This window comes from Dreissena polymorpha, chromosome 1 (assembly GCF_020536995.1).
Source record: "Dreissena polymorpha isolate Duluth1 chromosome 1, UMN_Dpol_1.0, whole genome shotgun sequence".
NCBI lineage: Eukaryota > Metazoa > Mollusca > Bivalvia > Myida > Dreissenidae > Dreissena > Dreissena polymorpha.
The window spans coordinates 96,586,074-96,606,664 of record NC_068355.1 but is presented as its reverse complement, the minus strand read 5'-3'; the positions used below and the strand labels follow the sequence as shown (position 1 = coordinate 96,606,664).

General features: G+C 35.5%; 2 protein-coding genes across 3 annotated transcripts in view; one reads left to right on the top strand and one right to left on the bottom strand.

The window, feature by feature from the left end:
- LOC127841551 (transforming growth factor-beta receptor-associated protein 1-like) overlaps positions 1–12,217 on the top strand; it is a 42,132-nt gene extending 29,915 nt beyond the window's left edge. Inside the window, exons 10-21 of the mRNA XM_052370452.1 lie at positions 1,269–1,373; positions 1,855–2,046; positions 2,776–2,969; positions 4,013–4,081; positions 4,396–4,468; positions 4,937–5,071; positions 5,382–5,482; positions 8,584–8,695; positions 8,895–9,055; positions 9,316–9,388; positions 10,784–10,974; positions 11,992–12,217. Coding sequence (XP_052226412.1) covers positions 1,269–1,373; positions 1,855–2,046; positions 2,776–2,969; positions 4,013–4,081; positions 4,396–4,468; positions 4,937–5,071; positions 5,382–5,482; positions 8,584–8,695; positions 8,895–9,055; positions 9,316–9,388; positions 10,784–10,974; positions 11,992–12,136 — 1,551 coding nt within the window. The 3' untranslated portion in view covers positions 12,137–12,217. The remainder of the gene's footprint in view (positions 1–1,268; positions 1,374–1,854; positions 2,047–2,775; positions 2,970–4,012; positions 4,082–4,395; positions 4,469–4,936; positions 5,072–5,381; positions 5,483–8,583; positions 8,696–8,894; positions 9,056–9,315; positions 9,389–10,783; positions 10,975–11,991) is intronic.
- Positions 12,218–15,295: 3,078 nt separating this feature from the next.
- LOC127841591 (Na(+)/H(+) exchange regulatory cofactor NHE-RF1-like) overlaps positions 15,296–20,591 on the bottom strand; it is a 52,568-nt gene continuing 47,272 nt past the window's right edge. For both annotated transcript variants that reach the window (XM_052370516.1, XM_052370520.1), the window contains exon 5: positions 15,296–16,797. In XM_052370516.1, coding sequence (XP_052226476.1) covers positions 16,606–16,797 — 192 coding nt within the window. In that variant the 3' untranslated portion in view covers positions 15,296–16,605. The remainder of the gene's footprint in view (positions 16,798–20,591) is intronic.

The following is a 20,591-nucleotide window of genomic DNA, read 5'->3' as shown; positions in this document are numbered from 1 at the left end:
CCAGCAATTTTGCATCCCAAATGTTAAATTCCCCCAATATGAGTGGTCACGGGCAAGTAAGTCAGTCATGTACATTGGCAAAATTACACAGACGCAACGGCGAAAAAATCGATACGTACTTCCTGTCTGCGGATTAGGCTCTGTAGTACTGAAGCGTGATGTGTGATAAACATTTTGACAGCCAGTTTGCAAGTTGCAATTAATTAGCGGCGGATTATCGGCTTAAAAGCAATATGCGACCGTTTGATCTTTTTGTTTCCGCACGTGCAAATATCACCTATTATTACTGGAAAGGAGATTCTTAATTTATAATTTTTTATTTGTAGCTCATACTATTTCAAGCACACATTTATGACTATTGTCGGCTAATTAAAAGTTAAAAAGTTTTTTAACCGAAATCAACTGATCTACATGTTATCTGTGCTACAAAGTTTTTATCCAAAAATCAATACACACATGCTTTTGAACCATGGGTATGGCGTGACATTGTACATTGATGCATAATTTTCGCGCGCTTTTGTCGGGACAAAAGAAATACACGATGCTAGAATTTGTAAACGTCTCATTAACATTAAACAATCAGGAGTGTGTTTCGGATTACAAATTATTATTCTCATTTGGGAATAGAATAAAACATTTATATTTGTTTTATATTTACAATGATTTCAATATTAATTTTGATAAAACCCTTTACGCGGCAAAAAAATGTTTTTATAATATTATGCACGAAAAGCACGATTACCAGGAGGATTACACCCGGTTGCTATTATCAGTCTCTTAAGTTATTGGCCACGATTTTATCGTGAAGGAGATCACTGTCGGGACCAATTCGTGCGGTAGGTATTCAAAGTCCTAAAGCTGCAATAAACTGATTAAATTATCGATTTATAGTGACACGGGAGTTATTCACGCATAACTGATTCACAACTGTTCCCATCTTAAGTGCATTGGGGCCATACAACGCGCATTGTGTAAACAATGAATCATGAGAATGATTCTTTTTCATTGACTTGATTCTGATGATGATGATGATTAGAAAGATGAATAGAATATTTTCTATACATTGTTTAGTACATGTACACATATTTACCATTTTGTTTATACAAAAATTGAACAGTTGGCCATGCACTCATCAACTCCAGACTCTTTATGACCCAACCCCCTCTTAAGAGGCCACCCCGCTTAAGCAGCCAATTTGGCTGTTTCCTTTGACTGGCTGCTTAAGTGGGGTTGGACTGTATTTACAAAAGGGTGTTCTTTTTTTTCAGAAATTCAAGCGTATACAACAGCAGGCAGCATTTATTGAGTTTTCTCGTAGAAACCTAGCAGAAGCTCAGGAGTTATTTAAAAATGGCCAGGTGGATGTAAGGGAGGTGAGGTCAAGTGGTATTGTGATGGTACAGTCTCATAAGCCTTCTTAAATGTTTCGTGTTCTGAGAAAACTGGGCATAATGCATGTGTGAACGGTGTTGTCCCAGATTAGCCTGTGCAGCCTAAATTGGATTTTTGCTAAGAAGAGACTTCATTTTAATGAAAAATGTCATAAAAGCGGAAAGTGCGGTCTCTGATTAGCCTGTACGGACTGCACAAGCAAATCTGGGAGGACACTTTAAGCACATGCATAAAACCCAGTTTTCTCAGAAAGCGGCTCTTGCTTTTAAAATAAGTGCTCCTTTTACCTGACCAAACCAGTATAATGCCTAAATCTGATTTAGTCCTTGATCAGTCAATTATAACTCGTCTAGTAAAATGTATAGTGAAGTATCTTTCATTATGTAACTGATTACAGCACAATAATGGTGTATTTTCCATAATAGATTAATTTTCTAAATATTTATATATACTTTCTTTCAGTTGATCAGCCTGTACCCAAGACTTATGCCGAGCACCAGTAATTTCCAGCGTAGTGTGCCGGGACTGCACGAGATTGCAGACGTGAACCAGCTAGCCAGGGGAGATAAGCAGGTGGTGGAGGAGTACAAGAACTTTCTGAGAAGATACCTCGAGGACATCAGAGGGACTGTAAACGCCAGGGGCTTTAAACAGGTCTGTAAGTCACTTCCAATAATTACCAGCCCTCTTATGATTAATCATTTATAGGAACCAATAGGAATCTGTAAATAGTTCAAGTTAAGGCTCTGTTTGTCATTGAGGATTTTCACATTATTGGAGCCTTATGACTTAAGTCGAATTACGAAGCTAATTCTGAAATTCTTGCTGTAAATACTGTTTTTTTATTTGTCAAAGTCTTGGTAAGGGGTGATTCTCTAAGCTTAATACTTTTTATATCTCCTACATCTTAGTATATCATCCATTTAACCCTTCCCCCATAAGAAGCAAAATGAAAATGGCTTTTGCAAACAGCATAAAACCAGAACAGCCTGCTAGTAACTGTTTGCTGCTCATCAGTATCTTAGAAATGAAGCTTTTAAAACTTGAATCTATTAAGAAAGGTCTTAAATAACATTTAACTTTCAATGGGACTACAAATGCATAAAAATATGTATCTTAGTGGTAAAGTGTTAAACAATATTATATACTAAACCATCTGCAGACAAATGAAGACCTATGTGCCTCCTCAGAACAAAGTTTAAACATTGCTTAATCATCTTTTCTAAATGCACAAGATGACCATATTGAGTGGAGTCACTGTTAAACACATACAAACAGAAACAAACTGAAAACAAAATATGTCTTCTGGTTTTAATATCCCACAATCAATAGCATTAAGGGACATGCACCTTTGAGGACTGACCAGAAGCCTTTTCTTTACAGGAGATTGATGTTGCCTTATTGAAACTATATGCAGAGATCAACTCTCCAGAGTTACTTCCCCTGATCGAGGTAGACTCGGGCTGCGACCTTAAGGACTGTGCTGAGTGGCTCGAGAATTATGAGCGCCACCACTCACTAGCTATGCTCTGTAAATACCATGGCGATAACGATAAAGCTTTAAATATATGGTCTAGGTATGTGGTAGAGTTATTTATCTTTAAATAATGTTACTTTCCATTGGAATCCTAGATTGTTTTTTAAGATACAAAGTAAGTTTAGATTCGCTTTCATACAACTTTTTTAAAGAGTAAAGTAACATTCCATCTTTTTGGTAGAAAATAAATCTTCCATTTGGTTACACTTTATCTTTTTAATTAAGTAACTTTTAGTTTAAATTCAATGTCCCTTTTTAATACACATTACAGTATATATTTCATTTTGTTAAATTATTTTTATGTCCCCCACTATAGTAGTGGGGGACATATTGTTTTTGCCCTGTCTGTCTGTTGGTCTGTTTGCGCCAACTTTAACATTTTGCAATAACTTTTGCTATATTGAAGATAGCAACTTCATATTTGGCATGCATGTGTATCTCATGAAGCTGCACATTTTGAGTGGTGAAAGGTCAAGGTCATCCTTCAAGGTCAGAGGTCAAATATATGTGGCATAAATCGCTCATTTTATGAATACTTTTGCAATATTGAAGATAGCAACTTGATATTTGGCATGCATGTGTATCTTATGGAGCTGCACATTTTGAGTGGTGAAAGGTCAAGGTCAAGGTCATCCTTCATGGTCAGAGGTCAAATATATGTGGCCCAAATCGCTTATTTTATAAATACTTTTGCAATATTGAAGATAGCAACTTGATATTTGGCATGCATGTGTATCTCATGGAGCTACACATTTTGAGTGGTGAATGGTCAAGGTCAAGGTCATCCTTCAAGGTCAGAGGTCAAATATATGTGGCCCAAATCGCTTATTTTATGAAAACTTTTGCAATATTGAAGATAGCAACTTGATATTTGGCATGCATGTGTATCTCATGGAGCTGCACATTTTGAGTGGTGAAAGGTCAAGGTCATCCTTCACAAGGTCAAGGTCATCCTTCACAAGGTCAAGGTCATATATAGGGGGACATTGTGTTCACAAACACATCTTGTTTCATAAGAAAACTTAATGTTTTAGAACTTCCTTAAGTTGTGTATATTCTAAGTGCAGGTATTTATATTTTCAGACTTGTTAATGGTGATATTAAAGATGATCTTTTCCCAGGGTTTGAATTTGTTGTCAACTTTTTGTCAAAGTAAGTGTGTATCTGTATATATATATATTACTGACTCTCAATTAAACATGGTTACCACATGAACAATTTTATTTAATATTGTGTTTATTGTCTTGAAAGAACTGGGTAATAATTCTGGAACTATTATGTAAGAATACTTAAGTCCCAGTTCTTGTTGGTACCATGCTTTGTCATGTCCAAATGATACAGAAGCCAGTTTTTGTTGTGTCCACATTTATAATTTTCAATGATGTTAGCACCTAACACATCTTCAAACTGACTTGAGCTGTTTTGTGACAGAGAAAGATGGTAAAATTTTCATATTTTTATTGCAGTTTAAGTGATCATGATTTGGTATGGAAATATGTTGAATGGGCATTAGAAAAAGATCAAGAACTTAGTATAAAAGTAAGTATTATATTTTTTGTTGAAAAGCTTTCCGAGTATAAGACGGCAAATTTCCCAATTAAATTTGTTTGCTTTAATTTAGTTTAAGTTTATAATTTATTTTCCATCACAATATTTAAAGCTCCATGTTTACACCATGTTTTGCATAACAAACAATAGCTGCTTCTTATAAAATATTTGTGGAGACATCAGCCAGTTGTCTATCAATATAATCCCATCTTTTTCACACATATTTAATTGTCCTAAGTCTATGAAAATAACTGGTATAATTGAATCGTAATTCATAAGAAACCCAATGCATCTCTTTAACAGTGAATTAAGTAAGCAAAATGGTTGGCCTGCAGAATTTTTAATTTCCAGACATCTATTTGTATAATTATGATTTCCTAATATCACAATTCAGTTCTATAAGTGTCATCTCTATAACTGTCATTTTTAGTCTCGGCTGTGTGCCTGCTATGTTTGCAGATCTTTACTGAGCGGCCTGCGCAGGAGCCCCCGTCAGAGAGGCTGAGACCTGACACTGTGATAGACTACCTGCACCGCTACCCCAGGGCCGTTGTCTCATACCTCGAATACCTTGTCTTTCAAAAGAAACTGGAGGTAACTGGCTTACAAGGAATAGACTATCGACATAGTGTTGTACGTTTTGTATATAATCAAAAAGGGTCAGAATGGAAACAGAGAGACTTAGGTGTGTAGTTGGAAAATTATATGAGTTGTGTTCTGAGAAAAAAGCTATTATTTTATAATTATTTACTTCAGATGTAAATTTCTGGCTCCTTTTAACTACACAATTGAGTTTAAAAGTATACTGGTTTTACAGTATTCATGAGTAGAACAGATACAGGCCTGACTTATATTATTATTTTTGTCAAACATAATGATGGATTGATGGTTTTCATGTTTGCAGAAAGAAAAATACCATACCCACTTAGCTGTGCTGTATCTGGAGAATGTACTCAACCTCATGAAAGCCAATGGTGTGAAGAAGGAGCACATTGACATGGCCAGGTAAGCCGTTGTAGGCAAACCTTTAGCAATCAAATAATTATAGAGAATTGTCTATACAACATATAAAGTAATTAACCAATAAATGGCAATCTTATGGTTTAATCCAGAATTAGTACCATGAACAGCTGAAACCCCAAGGCTCAAATTGGCTTGGCTTGAATTTTCAGTTGGCTTGAACTCTCCTTGAAGCACCAATTCTTTATTGCTATATACAATGTGTTCATGTACATTTCTGTTGGATGGCGAGGGTCAAATTATCGGATGGCTTGAACTGTTTTCACAGTCCCGGTCACAATTTTCACACGTTCTTTAGTTTGTTTGGCTTGAACTCACTTCGGATCACATAAAGTTGTTTATCAATTGGGAGCGCTTGATTAAAGGCCCGCCATTAGTGCACATATGTAATTGACTCAATCGTTAATTGATTTGAGTAAAATATGACATTTTGTATACAATCTGACGGTTTTTGTCGATGATGTATTAGTATGGCTGGAAGGGCTTGTCAACTTGAATGAATAGAAAACTTTGTGTCTATACGTCATGTCATTCTTTAAAATAAGGAAGTGAATAAGTAATTACATGTGGTGCTGTTAATATTTGAGCGATATGCATATAATTCTTATGTATGTTATGTTTCTTAGTGCTGTTCCTTACATGTACCAATAAAGGTTCTTCTTAAAAAGGGCTTATTTAATATAAATGTATTTATGATATATGTTTGTTTGTATTCAAACTGTTTTAAAATAATGATTAAAAAAAATATGAAGTATATATTTGGTTTTTATTAATTCAATAAAAGTAGTACAGAGTTTAAGCAGTAGAATACTCTTCAACTTGAGATGTAAATATATCGCAGATTTATGTTAGTAAACATAAGTATATTAAAAATTGGTTGGCTCGAATTCCAGTTGGCTCGAACTTTTGTTGTGGGTCCCGACTTGGTTGCGACTGTATTTGGTTTTAGTTAACCATAGTGAGACTGCATACTGTGATTTGTATGGTCTGTTTGTGCATCTCTCAACGTTTCCTTTAACGACATCTCCTCAATTGTTTTAGAGAATTTGCTGAAAAGCTGTATGAATGTTCCTTGGGTGGTGCTTTGTGAAAATTTCACAAATCTTTCTGTTTTGTTGATGAATTAGTCCATATGGCCAAAAGATGTGTTTAAAAAAAGAAACTTGATGAATCTTATCTTCTAAAACTGCAATCCCAAGAGGTACACTATTAGCATCTTATTTCGTCCTGTACAAATATGTTCAAATAATTCCCCTGAGGTCAAAACTGGCCCCGCCTTGGTCATCACTATTTTTACATAGACTGCAATATAATGAGTACCTTTAAAAATCTTGTATGAAACTGCAAAACCCAAAGCTTTTATATTTGGTTGGAAGCATCATCTCGGGGGCTCTACAACTTATTCCCTCGATTACAAACGGGGCCTCACACTGTTGTACGCAGGGAAACCCTGTACAAATCTCCTTGGATGGTATCCTCATATTCAAGTCCTCCTGTTTTGTAAAATTATAGCAGTGGAGTCAAAACTTGCCCCTTCCTGGGGGTCACCAATTAAATATTAACTTATAGAGTGAAAGCCTTAAAAAATCTACTTGTTTGAAACCTTTAAGCCCGTGGCTTTCATATTGAGAATGTAGCATAATCTAGAGGTCTTTTAAAAAGTTTGTTCAAATAACGCACTTTGGGCCAACGGCCACTTTGCCCTAGGGGTCACTAGTTTTACATGAACTGGTATAGGAAATCTGAAAAAGTATTTTGTGAAAACACAAATCCGATAGCATTCATATTTAGAATGTAACATCGTTTAAAAAGTGAAATCTGACTTTGTCCAAAGGGCTGCATAAATGATATGAGCACAGAATTTATTTATTTTTAATCTCTTAAACAACAATGCTTGGAGCTTTAATCATGCTTCTGGGGTCAAAACTAGCCTTAACTTAAAAGATACATGTATTTAGACATTTGTTAATAACTTATCTTAAATGACTAGACTCAGAGCCCTAAATATTGGTAGGTAACATTGTTAAGTGGTTTTCTACTAAGTTTGTACAATTTATAAACCTATAGGTCAAACGTAACCCCAAACCAGGGGTTTAAAGCATTATACTTCTGAACTACAATTTTTATGTTGAGTGTTTGAGAATCTTCAGTGCCCTCTTGTTATCCACCGCCATAGGCGGATGGATATTATTTTCTTGTTGTCCCTCGTCCGTCGGTCCGGCACTTTTGTGTCCGGAGCCATATCTTGGAAGTGCTTTGACGGATTTCATTGAAACTTGGTATGAGTATATATATGGATAACAGGATGATGCACGCCAAATTGCATTGCACACCATTGGATAATAACGGAGTTATGGCCCTTTGTATCTTGAAAACATGCTTTGTGTGTGTGTCCCGAGCCATACCTTGGAAGTGCTTTGACGGATTTCATTGAAACTTGGTATGAGTATATAAATGGATAAGAGTATGATGCACGTTGGCGTTGTCCATCCGTACAGAAATATTTGTGTCCAAAAGTATATTGGCGGGGGATATCAATCCAACGAATTTGCTTGTTAACTTTTATAAATTGCTGCATTCAAATGACGAAGGGATGACAGAATTGTAATGTGATATCTTTAATTTGTATACTATCTGTACTTAATTAATAAATTCAGTAATACTTTTTTATTATAATAATTTTTCACATTACTTGTTCGATATAATAAAAGTCAAACATAGTTTAAGATTCCTTGATTGAGTTTTTTATTGTTTAATCCTGATCGTTATTGAGCCGCGTTCTGACAAAACTGGGCTTAATGCATGTGCGTAAAGTGTCGTCCCAGATTAGCCTGTGCAGTCCGCACAGGCTAATCAGGGACGACACTTTCCGCTTTTATTGTATTCTTAGTTTCAAGGAAGTCCCTCCTTACCAAAAATCAAGTTTATGCGGAAAGTGTCGTCCCTGATTAGCCTGTGCGGACTGCACAGGCTAATCTGGGATGACACTTTATGCACATGCATTAAGACCAGTTTTCTCAGAACAAGGCTCTATTGATGACTCTGAAACTAGACGCTTGCAGACCTGAAGGTGAATGTTGTTGCAGGTCTAAGCTGCGTACCATGCTGCAGGTGTCCAACCTGTACAGAGTACAGCTTATACTGGGCAAGGCCAAGGAGCAGGAAATGCATGCAGAGTGTGCCATACTTTATGGGAAAGTAGGAGTTAGATGGACATTTTTGCAATTAAACGTACAAATTTGTGTTTATTAAATTGATCATTTGTCTTTTCAAGACATAATGGTACCCAACCTATCTGTCATGATACCACTTTAAGTCATTATTGAGTTTTTCAAGCATTAAACACAAATTCTGCAATATTATCAGTTCCCATTCCTACCCTTCATCCTTCTTGTAGCTAGAGGACCATGAGAAAGCCCTGCGGATCCTCGTGCACCAGTTACGAGACTATGCAGCGGCAGAGAACTACTGCATCGTGAACTCTGAGGGGCGTGACCTCAACTACAGGAAGAGGCTCTTCCACATCCTCCTAAGTGTCTACCTGGACCCAGCAAACGAGTAAGCTGGGAACCACTGCTCAGGTCTAAACTGGGCTGGATTTAAAACATTTTTGATTCTTTAAATGGAGATGGAATCTTTATTTACAGATTGTTCTATTTAATCATGTTTGAAGAGTATGTTTGTCACCATCTAGTATTATTTAAAAGAAATATATATTTTTTAAAGAATAATTAAACATTGAATATTTATATTTACTAGCGCTGATACTTGAATTCATGGACACTTATCATACATTTCTGTACTTTTGTTTACCTTAGGAAAAAAGAACTGCTTGTGGAGCCTGCAATCGACCTTCTTAACAGCAATGTGACTGATTTTGATGTTGCTAAGGTGAGAGGCAGTTATTAGTAATGAAAAGGCCAATGGATACATAAATGATAGGTATTTACATGTGTCCATTCATATCTCTGTTACACTCTGGATGCTGGGATAATGCAATAAGTACTTAAGCCAGGTTGAGATAACTCACTATTTTGGTAGAGGATTACACGAGGAATATTCTTGCTGTTTCAAATATTTTTTTTGTCAAACAAAAGTGTATATTTATACATACATTAGTTGAAACTAAAACCTTGATCCTGCAATAACTCAAGAAATATGTAAGCTAGATTGATGAAACTTAGTATGTGCATATAAGATTGAAGGGTGAATAAGCACTTTCCTTTCAGTTTACTTATGGGACACAAATTGTGGTTGCAATGGTTACAGAAATAAAGGAAAACTGGAAATCTGGATTTTGCAACCACTAAAGAGATACTTTTGTTAGGTCAGTCACTGCTGGTTTGTCTTTCAAACCTCTTGCTTTTTGTGCAAATTCTTACTGTACCTTTTCAAGAACAAGGCATCTGTGCCGGTTATACTCTGTCTGACAATTTCTTGTTTTCAGTATTTTCACCATATATTTCCAAGCTGGTTATCTTCCTGTCCATTTTTTGTCCTTATCTATTCAGTGATTCAGCTCATAGTTAAAAACATGTGTTCTGTCAGCTATCATGGTATTCGCACACATAGCAGTTATTTCATCTGTTGTATGTTGGTTTGAGTTCAAAACAGCAGTAGAAAAAATGCATTTTAATGAAAAAAATCTTAAGACTTTGCATAAAGACAGGTTTAAGAAATAATCTGTAATTGTCATTGTTGATTGACAAACAGAATTGTGAGGCATAACAGTGTTAGCATGAGCCAAAGTTGCTTAACACTTCCTCCCCTTAGAAAGCAAAGTGAAAATGGCTTTTGCATCCAGCATAAAACCAGAACAGCCTGCAAGTAAACGCAGTCTGTTCAGGTTTTATGCTATTTGCTGGTCATCAGTAACTAAGGGTTGGAAATAAAGCCTTTAAAACTTGAATTTAGTAAAAAAGGTATTTAATTAAATGTAACTTTTTGAAGGACTAGAAACACGTCAAAATACGTATCTAAGTGGTAAAGAGTTAATAGCCATGCTTTAGATTGACAAGTAGTAGTTGTCAGAAAAATAAAGATTATGTCATAATAATTTTGATTCTGGCGAAATAAACGTTTTGGCAATTTACATCCATACTGTATTAAACTATGCTGTTCTAAGGTTATTGCCTTCTTTCTGCATGCAAAATGGGTCGTTGTATTATATTCTCGTCTTCTTTGTCCGTACTGAGTGTTATGTTAGAATTGTGTTTTAGCATGTTTGTCTGTTAGCCACGCTGCTGCACATGTACCAATACGTGTTCCATACTGCCACACATGCAGGTGATCCAGATCATCCCAGACACATGGTCCATAGCGATGCTGTCCTTGTTTCTGAGGAGGGCAGTGCGGACCAACATGCATGGCAACCGCATGACCCACATCGAGAGGATGATGTCAAGGGGAGAGAACCTTCTCGTCAAGCAGACCAGCATCGAAGACATGCGAGAAGCCATTGTGATGAACGAAGAAAAGTGAGTGACGGGGGTCTTACTTTCCCATCTTTTAAAATGCTGTTTTCATAGTAGGTGGATATACTGGAATCAGGGCGGACATCTGTCCCTTGCATAACATTAAGATTGACTCATCTTTAGGCTTTGATTGATGTGTCACAGAAAGCTTGGCCTTTATTGTTTACCAGAGATGTCTCATTAAATCATTTGTTTACTATGAATACAATTTTTATGTCCCCCACCACTATAGTGGGGGATATATTGTTTTTGCCTTGTCTGTTGGTCTGTCTGTCTGTTGGTTTGTTTGCGCCAACTTTAACATTTTGCAATAACTTTTGCTATATTGAAGATAGCAACTTCATATTTGGCATGCATGTGTATCTCATGGAGCTGCACATTTTGAGTGGTAAAAGGTCAAGGTCATCCTTCAAGGTCAAAGGTAAAAAAAACTAAATCAAAGCGGCGCAGAAGGGGACATAGTGTTTCTGACAAACACATTTCTTGTTCAGGCATATAGTTTTCAAATTCAAAAGATCTTGGTCTGTTTGTACTCAAACATAAGCTTCTCAGACATATACTATGTCAAGAATTGCATTATATGTCATCATTAATTGTTTGTTTTATGCTACAAAAATGTGCCCGTAAGGTGTGACAGGCATATGTTGATATGAACTGAATTTACAGTATGTGTTGTTTTGTTTTCTTTTGTTGGGAACTGTTAATGGCTGGAAAAGTGTCACACTTATAGGTTGTGCCAAAAATTTAAAGGGGGCTTATGATCTCTGCCTCACCATTGTTTGTTTGCAGATGAAATTGACTAAGGGCTAGTGTCCTTGGCTGTAATATTTTCATTAATAAGCAACAGACAATAGTTTTCTTTCTTGTTTCGTATTTACTTTATCATCAATACTGCAGTGATATACTAGTCCATTAAAGCATTAAGTTTTAATAATATTAATTTGTAAATTGGTAAATAGACATGATGTTAAATATTGTAAAAAAATGTCATTACTGACGTGAACCATGTTGTATTTTCAGGCCATGTGCAGTGTGCAATAGAACATTTTCTGATCCATCATTCGTTAGATACCCAAATGGAGTGATAACACACATACATTGTGCTAAAAATAAACATGTGTGCCCAGTGACTGGAAAGCTGTTCAGTACCAGTAAACAGTCATGACAAGGGAACAGGCTGGACCAACTATTCACTGCCTCATCATCAGAAACCTTGGTGTGCTGTATAGGTGTCCCAAATCATGCAGACAAATGATGGAAATGATGGCAAAAGAAAAGACAATTTGTGTAATACTGCTCTATTTATTCTGATAAAACTGTGCAATAGGTGTAATTAGTTAATACAACTCACAGGTATTTCACATATTTTGAAATGCAAGTTACCTAAGAATCAAAGTCATAGGTTGTGATTGAATGGTTTTCAAGAACATATGTTTGTTAAACAAAACAAAAACATCAGAAATGTATAGTAATCTAGAAATCATTTAGAAATTGTTTTCATATTGCTTGCATGTACATGGCATTAAATAATTATCATTACCAGATAAAGCAAATAGAATAGTTAGAGTATCAGTATCCACAGTAACCATTACTGCGCATTTAATTACCGGTGAATGTGACCTGCATCATGCAAAAATGGGTCTTATGCCATTGTGGTTAGTATGGCTTCAGATCAGCCTGCACATTTGCACCGTCTGGTCAAAGGCTAGCCTGTCTGGTAATGAGACCATGATACCTTGTGTGACTTCATAGTGATTCTGCTTACTGGCTGTATATATCATGTGACTTCATAGTGATTCCGCTTACTGGCTGTAGATATCATGTGACTTCATAGTGATTCCGCTTACTGGCTGTAGATATCATGTGACTTCATAGTGATTCCGCTTACTGGCTGTAGATATCATGTGACTTCATAGTGATTCCGCTTACTGGCTGTATATATCATAAGACCCATTTTCGCTCCACATGGTTCATATATAACTGTACATCCTGGAAATTGTGCCAGATATTATGTGTGTATGTTTTATATATTATGACAGTATACCACATGATTTAGATTTGGTCTTATGAATGATTAAAGAAAATTGTAATTACTATTGTTTTCATTGGAAGAATCATGTTTGTTGAAAATGTTTAATTGCAATTTCAAAATACATATATTTGTGTGGGTAAAATAGCTGATATATACATTTTAATCAGGTTAAACATGTGTTTTTGATATAGCATGTACATATAAGAAATGTACTTTGTATGTTTCGCCTACTAGTGATATGAAAATCCATGTGTATTACACAGTCATCAGCATATATCCAGATAAGAAGTACCATTTACCTGCAGCTATGCTTGCAATTTTGTTAAAAGGTTGTTGCAATTTAAATAATATGTGAATTTAACATTGATTTGTTGTTAAGTCAATATAATTTCCTTGCACAATTAACCATAACAAAATTCAAAATCCACATTGCTTCAAGCAATGTTGATATATCGTTGGTTTAAAGGCCTTAATATTACTAGAACATAGCATTTATTTCGAGAAGTTGAATTGAATAACACCAAAGGATGCAACATTATAATAAGCATGTAAGTATAAAAACCCATGCTCCCAAAATCATTATACATAACACTATTTTACCAAATACACTCTAAGCTGAACAAAAAATATGGTCAGTTTTGTACATTACAGCGAACAATTCAAAGCATTTTAAAAGTGTTTTAGTTCTAATGAATGGTTATGGAGTTATTTTCACTGTAATGTCAGTGTTAGTTAGAAATTGCATAATCGAGTAACGTTTCAAAACATTTGATGTACAATATACACAATAACAATGTATATTGCACATACTTTGCAGGTTCCACGTGCTATGGAATTTATTGAAGTTGAAACTGTTATAAAATCATTATCTTTACAGACGTTCTTGGGTTTGTACTTGTTTTTTTTGCAGTTGCCATCTTATCCTGCACCAACCATATTTTATTTTCAGGCTAAGTGCATTGTGTAAAGGAACATTTATATCTATTATTTATCAGATACCCAAATGGATTGTAAAATGTCCATTAGAAACACAATCAGCAAAGTTTGTTTTATCTTTTTTTACTATTTATGCCTTGTGCACACATATGATTGAAGTTGTGGAAGTATTGAAAGATTTTTGTGTTAAATTAATTGTTTTGTTTTTAAATCTGTTAAAGATGTACATGTATTCAAAGCAGATGCTTACAATACGACTTTTAAAATAAAATATAAATATAAACTATGCTGTTTTTATTTGTATGAAATAAGAAACCTTGTTATTGTACATGTAGGTTCAACAGTTTGTATCGGCTGCATATCAGAATTCTCTCATAGAAAACATAAGTGAAGGTGCCTTTTGTGGAGATTTCAAAATTACCTTGTTGTACATCAAATATTTCTTACCACAAATGACTCAATTAAGAATTGATTGGAGGTATGGCAGTTCCACTGATATTATTGTGTGTTTCAAGCTTCAAGTCTCTCACTCTTTTTAGCCATGTTTTCTTTAGCTTAACTTTAATTATTGATCAAATGAATGTGTTTTTTTTATGATTGAAACCTTGATAATGTTTTATTATTGCATTTTGTCAACACGGTGACAAAATGTAAACAATTAACTTCAGATACAATGGTCAATGTTATGAAATCCGGAAGAAATAATATTGAGATCAATTTCAGATTTAAAACATGCAGCATGTAGCAAAATATATGGAGCTAATCAATACAAACAAGCTTGCTATTAACAAGTATGCTGTTTGTGGTTTTCTATTTCTAAATTGTGTGATATGCTTACTAGAGGTCCATCTGGATGCCAACACCATAAGTAAGGCATCTAAACAATCTAATGCAATTAAACAGGCTATTGCAATTACCTGTAATGTTACAAAGACAATTTTCTGATCCAAAATTCAAACATAAGAGCCGCGCTCTGTGAAAAGGGGGTTTAATGCATGTGCATAGTGTCTGCCCAGCACTCCGCACAGGCTTTTCAGGGACAACACTTTCTGCCTTAACTGGATTTTTGCTAAGAAGAGACTTTCTGCAAACAAAACAAAATATAAAAGCGAACTGCACAGGCTAATCTCGGACGACACTTTACGCACATGCATTAAACCCCATTTTAACAGAGCAATGCTCATAAGTAAGCTTAGCCAACACAGTTCTTGTCCAGAGTTCTTTTTACAGAACTACATGTCATTACCATGCTCTTATTGAAAGATGTACTTACCAAAAGGATTACTATTGCAAAACAAACAATTACTGTATTATTGGTATTAATAAGGATTACTATTGCAAAACAAACAATTACTGTATTATTGGTATTAATAATTATTGTGCTCCAATGTTCTACAACTATTCAACAGAGACATTTCACGTGTGTAAACCAACAAAGGGCAGTAAATTATAACAAGTTACACGACTATGATTATATAATATACCTATTATCAAATATGCATTAACATATTAACATAAGTAATGCTCAAGACTGGTAAAAATCACTGGTTGTACAAAAATTCACTACTTGATAAAAAAGAAACCAGTTTTCTGTAGAAAATCAGATGATTTAAGCTTGTTTGTGATATAAAAACCAAGTTTCCCCCCTGTTTAGTAAACAGAAACAACACTATATTAACAGACAATACGGAATGTTTATGGTTGTCAACAATTCTTACATATAGGCAACTTTCAATAACCATCATGCTTGCCTGTGGAAAGTACTACTTTGTATGGACAGAAGTCATTACAATAAAATACAGCCATAAAACACCATTTTTGAAAATAATAAAAAAGCAATCCAACAAATCAATTTATGTAATTGTAATACAAGTATTTATGTAGTGTAAATTCAATTGTTATCCTGCTACACTTATAGTCCACATGAAAGGATGTAACCCGTGGTGTAGACCCATAAACTGTCCATACAGCTTTTCCTGAAGTCTTTCAAGTTTCAACAATACATTTTCCCTCAGGTGTTCCTTGATAATGTTTTAGCCGTTTGGTTTCACTCTGTACAGGGACACTTAACTGCATTTGTGCATGCGGTGGTTTAGTGGGTAATTCAATTAAACATTGTTATAAAGTTATGAAAGCACTTGTGTGTGTTTCAAGAATCATATGATAAATTTAAAAAAGCTTTGATACATGATAAGCTATCAAACAAGAAATACATTAAATAAATAGAATATAACACTTGGGTACACTGCTTTGTGAAGGAAAAATACCACCATATTGTCAACCCCTCAAAGTGGTCACTGAGAAATCCATTCCAAACAGATACATAAACAAACACAGAAGGTAAATTTATGGCAGAAAAGTTGTACTTTGTACCCTGAACATATGGCAGAAATATAAAAAAGAATAACTTAATTCTTTGGTATGCTAACATATCACTAACTTTATCACCGTCATATGGCAGACAGTTGCTTAACAGCTAAACAATACCTATACCTTTTGGTTTGATAATATATTGCTCTAACGTTTGTCCAATAAATATGCACAAATCTGCTGATCTGGTTTTAAATATAACCAGTAATAAGCTGCAGATAGGATCACAACAGGGACCCAGTGACTGAAAGGTCTATACTCCTGCCCACTTTGGCATCACTCATACGGGTCAGAGCCTACAGCTGGTTGAAGAGACCCACTTTGTCTCCCATGTTCTGCCGTTGGAGGCGCTTGTCACTCTTTTTCCTCCCTATGCGCTGCCTCACGTCGTGGGCCGACATGCTGAACAGTTCTTCCTTCAGCACCTCCGGCGACTGCGGGGGTGATGAGTCATTTTTTTTGGGCAATGGCGCCTGCCTCTTGGAGGCCTGAAAACGAAGATTTTCAGGTTTGTGCTAACTATTGTTCATGCTAAAGTAAAATGTCATAAGAAGTCAATTTATGTACTAAAGAAATATAACATTAAAAACCCCACAACCTTATAAACCTATCAGCAGTTTGAGCTCAACAAAGCAGAAAACAAGCGGGTTTTGACACCCATAAATCACCTACTGGAGTTCAGCGTCCACCAATTGTCAAAGACTAGAGCAAGTGACCTAGTGTTTTTACAGTACTTGAGCTTGATTCAAGCATGACCATGTTTCAACATGACTGAGTCATAAATGTAGCCTCTAGATACATAACAAGGGTTTTCCAAGATTTGACTTTGTGACCTTTCTTAGACACTGGACCAAGATTATACATTGGCCTTAATATTGCCAAGACAACCATGCTGACCAAAAATTGTTCTATGTTGAGTCATCATGGTTGTGATATAAGATTCACATGTAACCCATATACTTACTTTGCCTAGATGTTGTCAAGATAACATTCTAAAGTTTTATTAAGATTGAGTCACAAATGTGGCCTCATAAGTGGTTACAGTGCTTTTTAAGATTTGACCTGGTGACCTAGTTTTTGCAGGCATGTGACCATAATTATAAATTGGCGAAGATGGTGTCATTATGAACATTCTGACCAAGTTTCATCAATATAAATTCATAAATGTAAAATCCAGAGTAGCAACAAGGTTTTTCTAAAATTCGAACTGGTGGCCTACTTTTTGGACACAAATGACCCTGATTCAAAACCTGCATAGATAGTATGAAGTTAAATATTCTTACCCAATTTTTTGTGGTTTTAATGTTTTTCTAAGATTTGACCAGGCATTGTTAAGATAATTGTTCTGTCAAAGTTTCATCAATATTCAGTCATAAATGGGTAAAATGCTTTTGTTTTATTTGACAGGGTGACCCAGATTTGAACTCTGCCTACCGGTAAATATTGTCAAATTTCATAAAGATTTAATAAAAAATGTGGGCTTTTTAATGGAAGAGAGCTAAGAGTTGTCAAAAGACATTCCACAACAACCGACGGTGAGCATTAGGTGACCACAAAAGCTGGCCATGATCACTTAATGCTCAGGTGAGCTTAAATCAATAGTGAGAGAATATTGTTTGAAAATTAAAGTGATTTTAACATGTGTTTAAGATACTCATATGCATCCATATGAGGTCTTGGAAGTGGTGTTTGCCTAGCAGCATGGACGTCATGGGTTTAATCTCCACTTTGTGAGCATTCTTTACATAGCCCCAAAAGACACCAAGTACTGATACAAGACACAGAAACTGATTCAAGAGCGTTTCAAATAAGAGGCAAGTACTACAAATGCAATCAAGCTAAATTAAATCAGTTTAAACTATGCATTTAAAAAACTAGAGCTTTGTCACAGACGTGACGTATACCCCCACATGCCGCATTGACACAGACTATTTTGCATGCTGTCTTCACAAAACAAGAGAATCTAATTCATGGCGATTTTTAAGAATTATTATGCCATCATTTATGGCCATTTTGACCTTTGAACTCTTGAATTCTTTCGCATGAAACGCAGTCCAATGACTGTGAACAAAATTAATGTACAGAGTCATTTTAAAATCTCACCACGAACAACATAGTTATGGCCCGGACAAGCTCATTTATGGCGATTTTTTACTTAAACTCCAAGTGTGACCTTGACCTTGGAGATATCGATGCAATTCTTTCGCATGACACAACATCCATAATGATTGTGAACAATGTACCTACTTATTTTAAAATCTCACAATGAATGACATAGTTATGGCCCGGACAAGATCATTTATGGCAATTTTTGACCTTTGAACTCACAGTGTGACCTTGACGTTGCAGATATCAACGTAATTCTTTTGCGCGACACACCGTCAAATGATGGTGAACAAATGTGCCAAATGATTTTAAAATCTCACGATGAACGACATAGTTTTTGCCCGGAAAAGCTCATTTATGGCCATTTTTTACCTTTGAACTCAAAGTGTGACCTTGACCTTAGAGATATCAACGTAATTCTTTCGCGTGACACACCGTCCAATGATGGTGAACAAATGTGCCAAATGATTTTTAAACCTCACAATGAACGACATACTTAGGGCCTGGACAAGCTCATTTATAGCCATTTTTTACCTTTTAACTTAAAGTGTGACCTTGACCTTGGAGATATCGACGTAATTCTTTCGCACGACACACCGTCCAATGATGGTGAACAAATTCGACAAATGATTTTAAAATCTCACAATAAATGACAAAGTTATAGCCCGGACAAGCATTTGACCTTTGAACTCAAAGTGTGACCTTGGAGACATTGACGTAATTCTTTCCCGCGACACACTGTCCAATGATGGTGAACAAATTTGACAAATGATTTTAAAATTTCACAATAAATGACAAAGTTATGACCCGGACAAGCATTTGACCTTTGAACTCCAAGTGTGACTTGACCTTGGAGATATCGACGTATTTTTTTCGCACAACACACCGTCCCATGATGATGAACAAATGTACCAAGTCATTTTAAAATCCATGACGATAAATGACATAGTTATGGTCCAGACAAACTTTCGGTTTAAAACGTGACCCCGTGACCTAGTTTTTGACCCGGCATGACCCATATTCAAACTTTACCTAGACATCATCTAGATACAACTTGATGAAACTTCTGGACAGACAGACAGACCGACAGACAGACCTACAAAGCGACTCCTATACAGCCCCCTATTACCCATTACCAATGGCCATTATGGGGGTATACAAATCTGATATAATATTGCATGTGATATTATTTTCTATCCACTTATCAGATAAGACATTTGTTAATCAATGATATCTGCATTGTGCATTTGTAAATTTTGTAATGCCTGATGTTGGAACACTGCATTAATACAGCCTGCAATACCAGTAATGCTTGCCTGCAAGCTGCAACCACAACCCAAATAGCAAAGCTCAATACTGACTGGTTTAGTTACATGCAGTAAGTGAACTATTTACTGTGCTAATAGATCTACTGGGGAATATGTTATTATATATCTTGTATCATAATACGTACTTATATGTGAACACCGTATACTTATACATATAGTGTTACAAAACTGCACCCAATGTCAAACTACTCACCATTTCATCCTTGGAGCATTGCGATTAGGATTCCAAAGCTTTTAATTGTCTCTGTAGATTGTCAACAGCAATCAACATATTGGCTTATGTGTGAGAAAGTACAAAATACTGAAAACTTCTCAGAACAGAACAGAACGTATTTTATCATTTACAATTTTTTTTATATATAAAAACTTAAGGTTGTCATATTCAAAACAGTTAGCAGACTATATATTTTTTATCACGATCCATTTTTTTCTGTATTCCATCCATTTCTGAAGCTTTTATCACCATGACTTAACAAGAGGGCCTGAATGGAACAAAGTCGCTCACCTGAGTACAAAGGTGTTGACAGACGTGTTCTGTGCAGACCAATATATAATTAGAACAAAATTTAATGTTCTGATCAAGTTTAAATAAAGAGTGAACTATAAATGTAATTTTAAGAGTGCTACCACGGTTTTACTATAGCCATATAAGGATAAATTCCTCGCCCCTGACAGTCATGTTTATCAACAGACCAGAACCATTTTCGAACTCATCCAAAATATCATGAAAGCAAATGTTCTGACTAAGTTTCATGAAGATTGGACAATAAATGTTACTTTTTGAGTGTTTTTACTATAGCCATTTAAGGAAAAATGCCCCGCACCTTGCGGCCATGTTTTTTAACCAA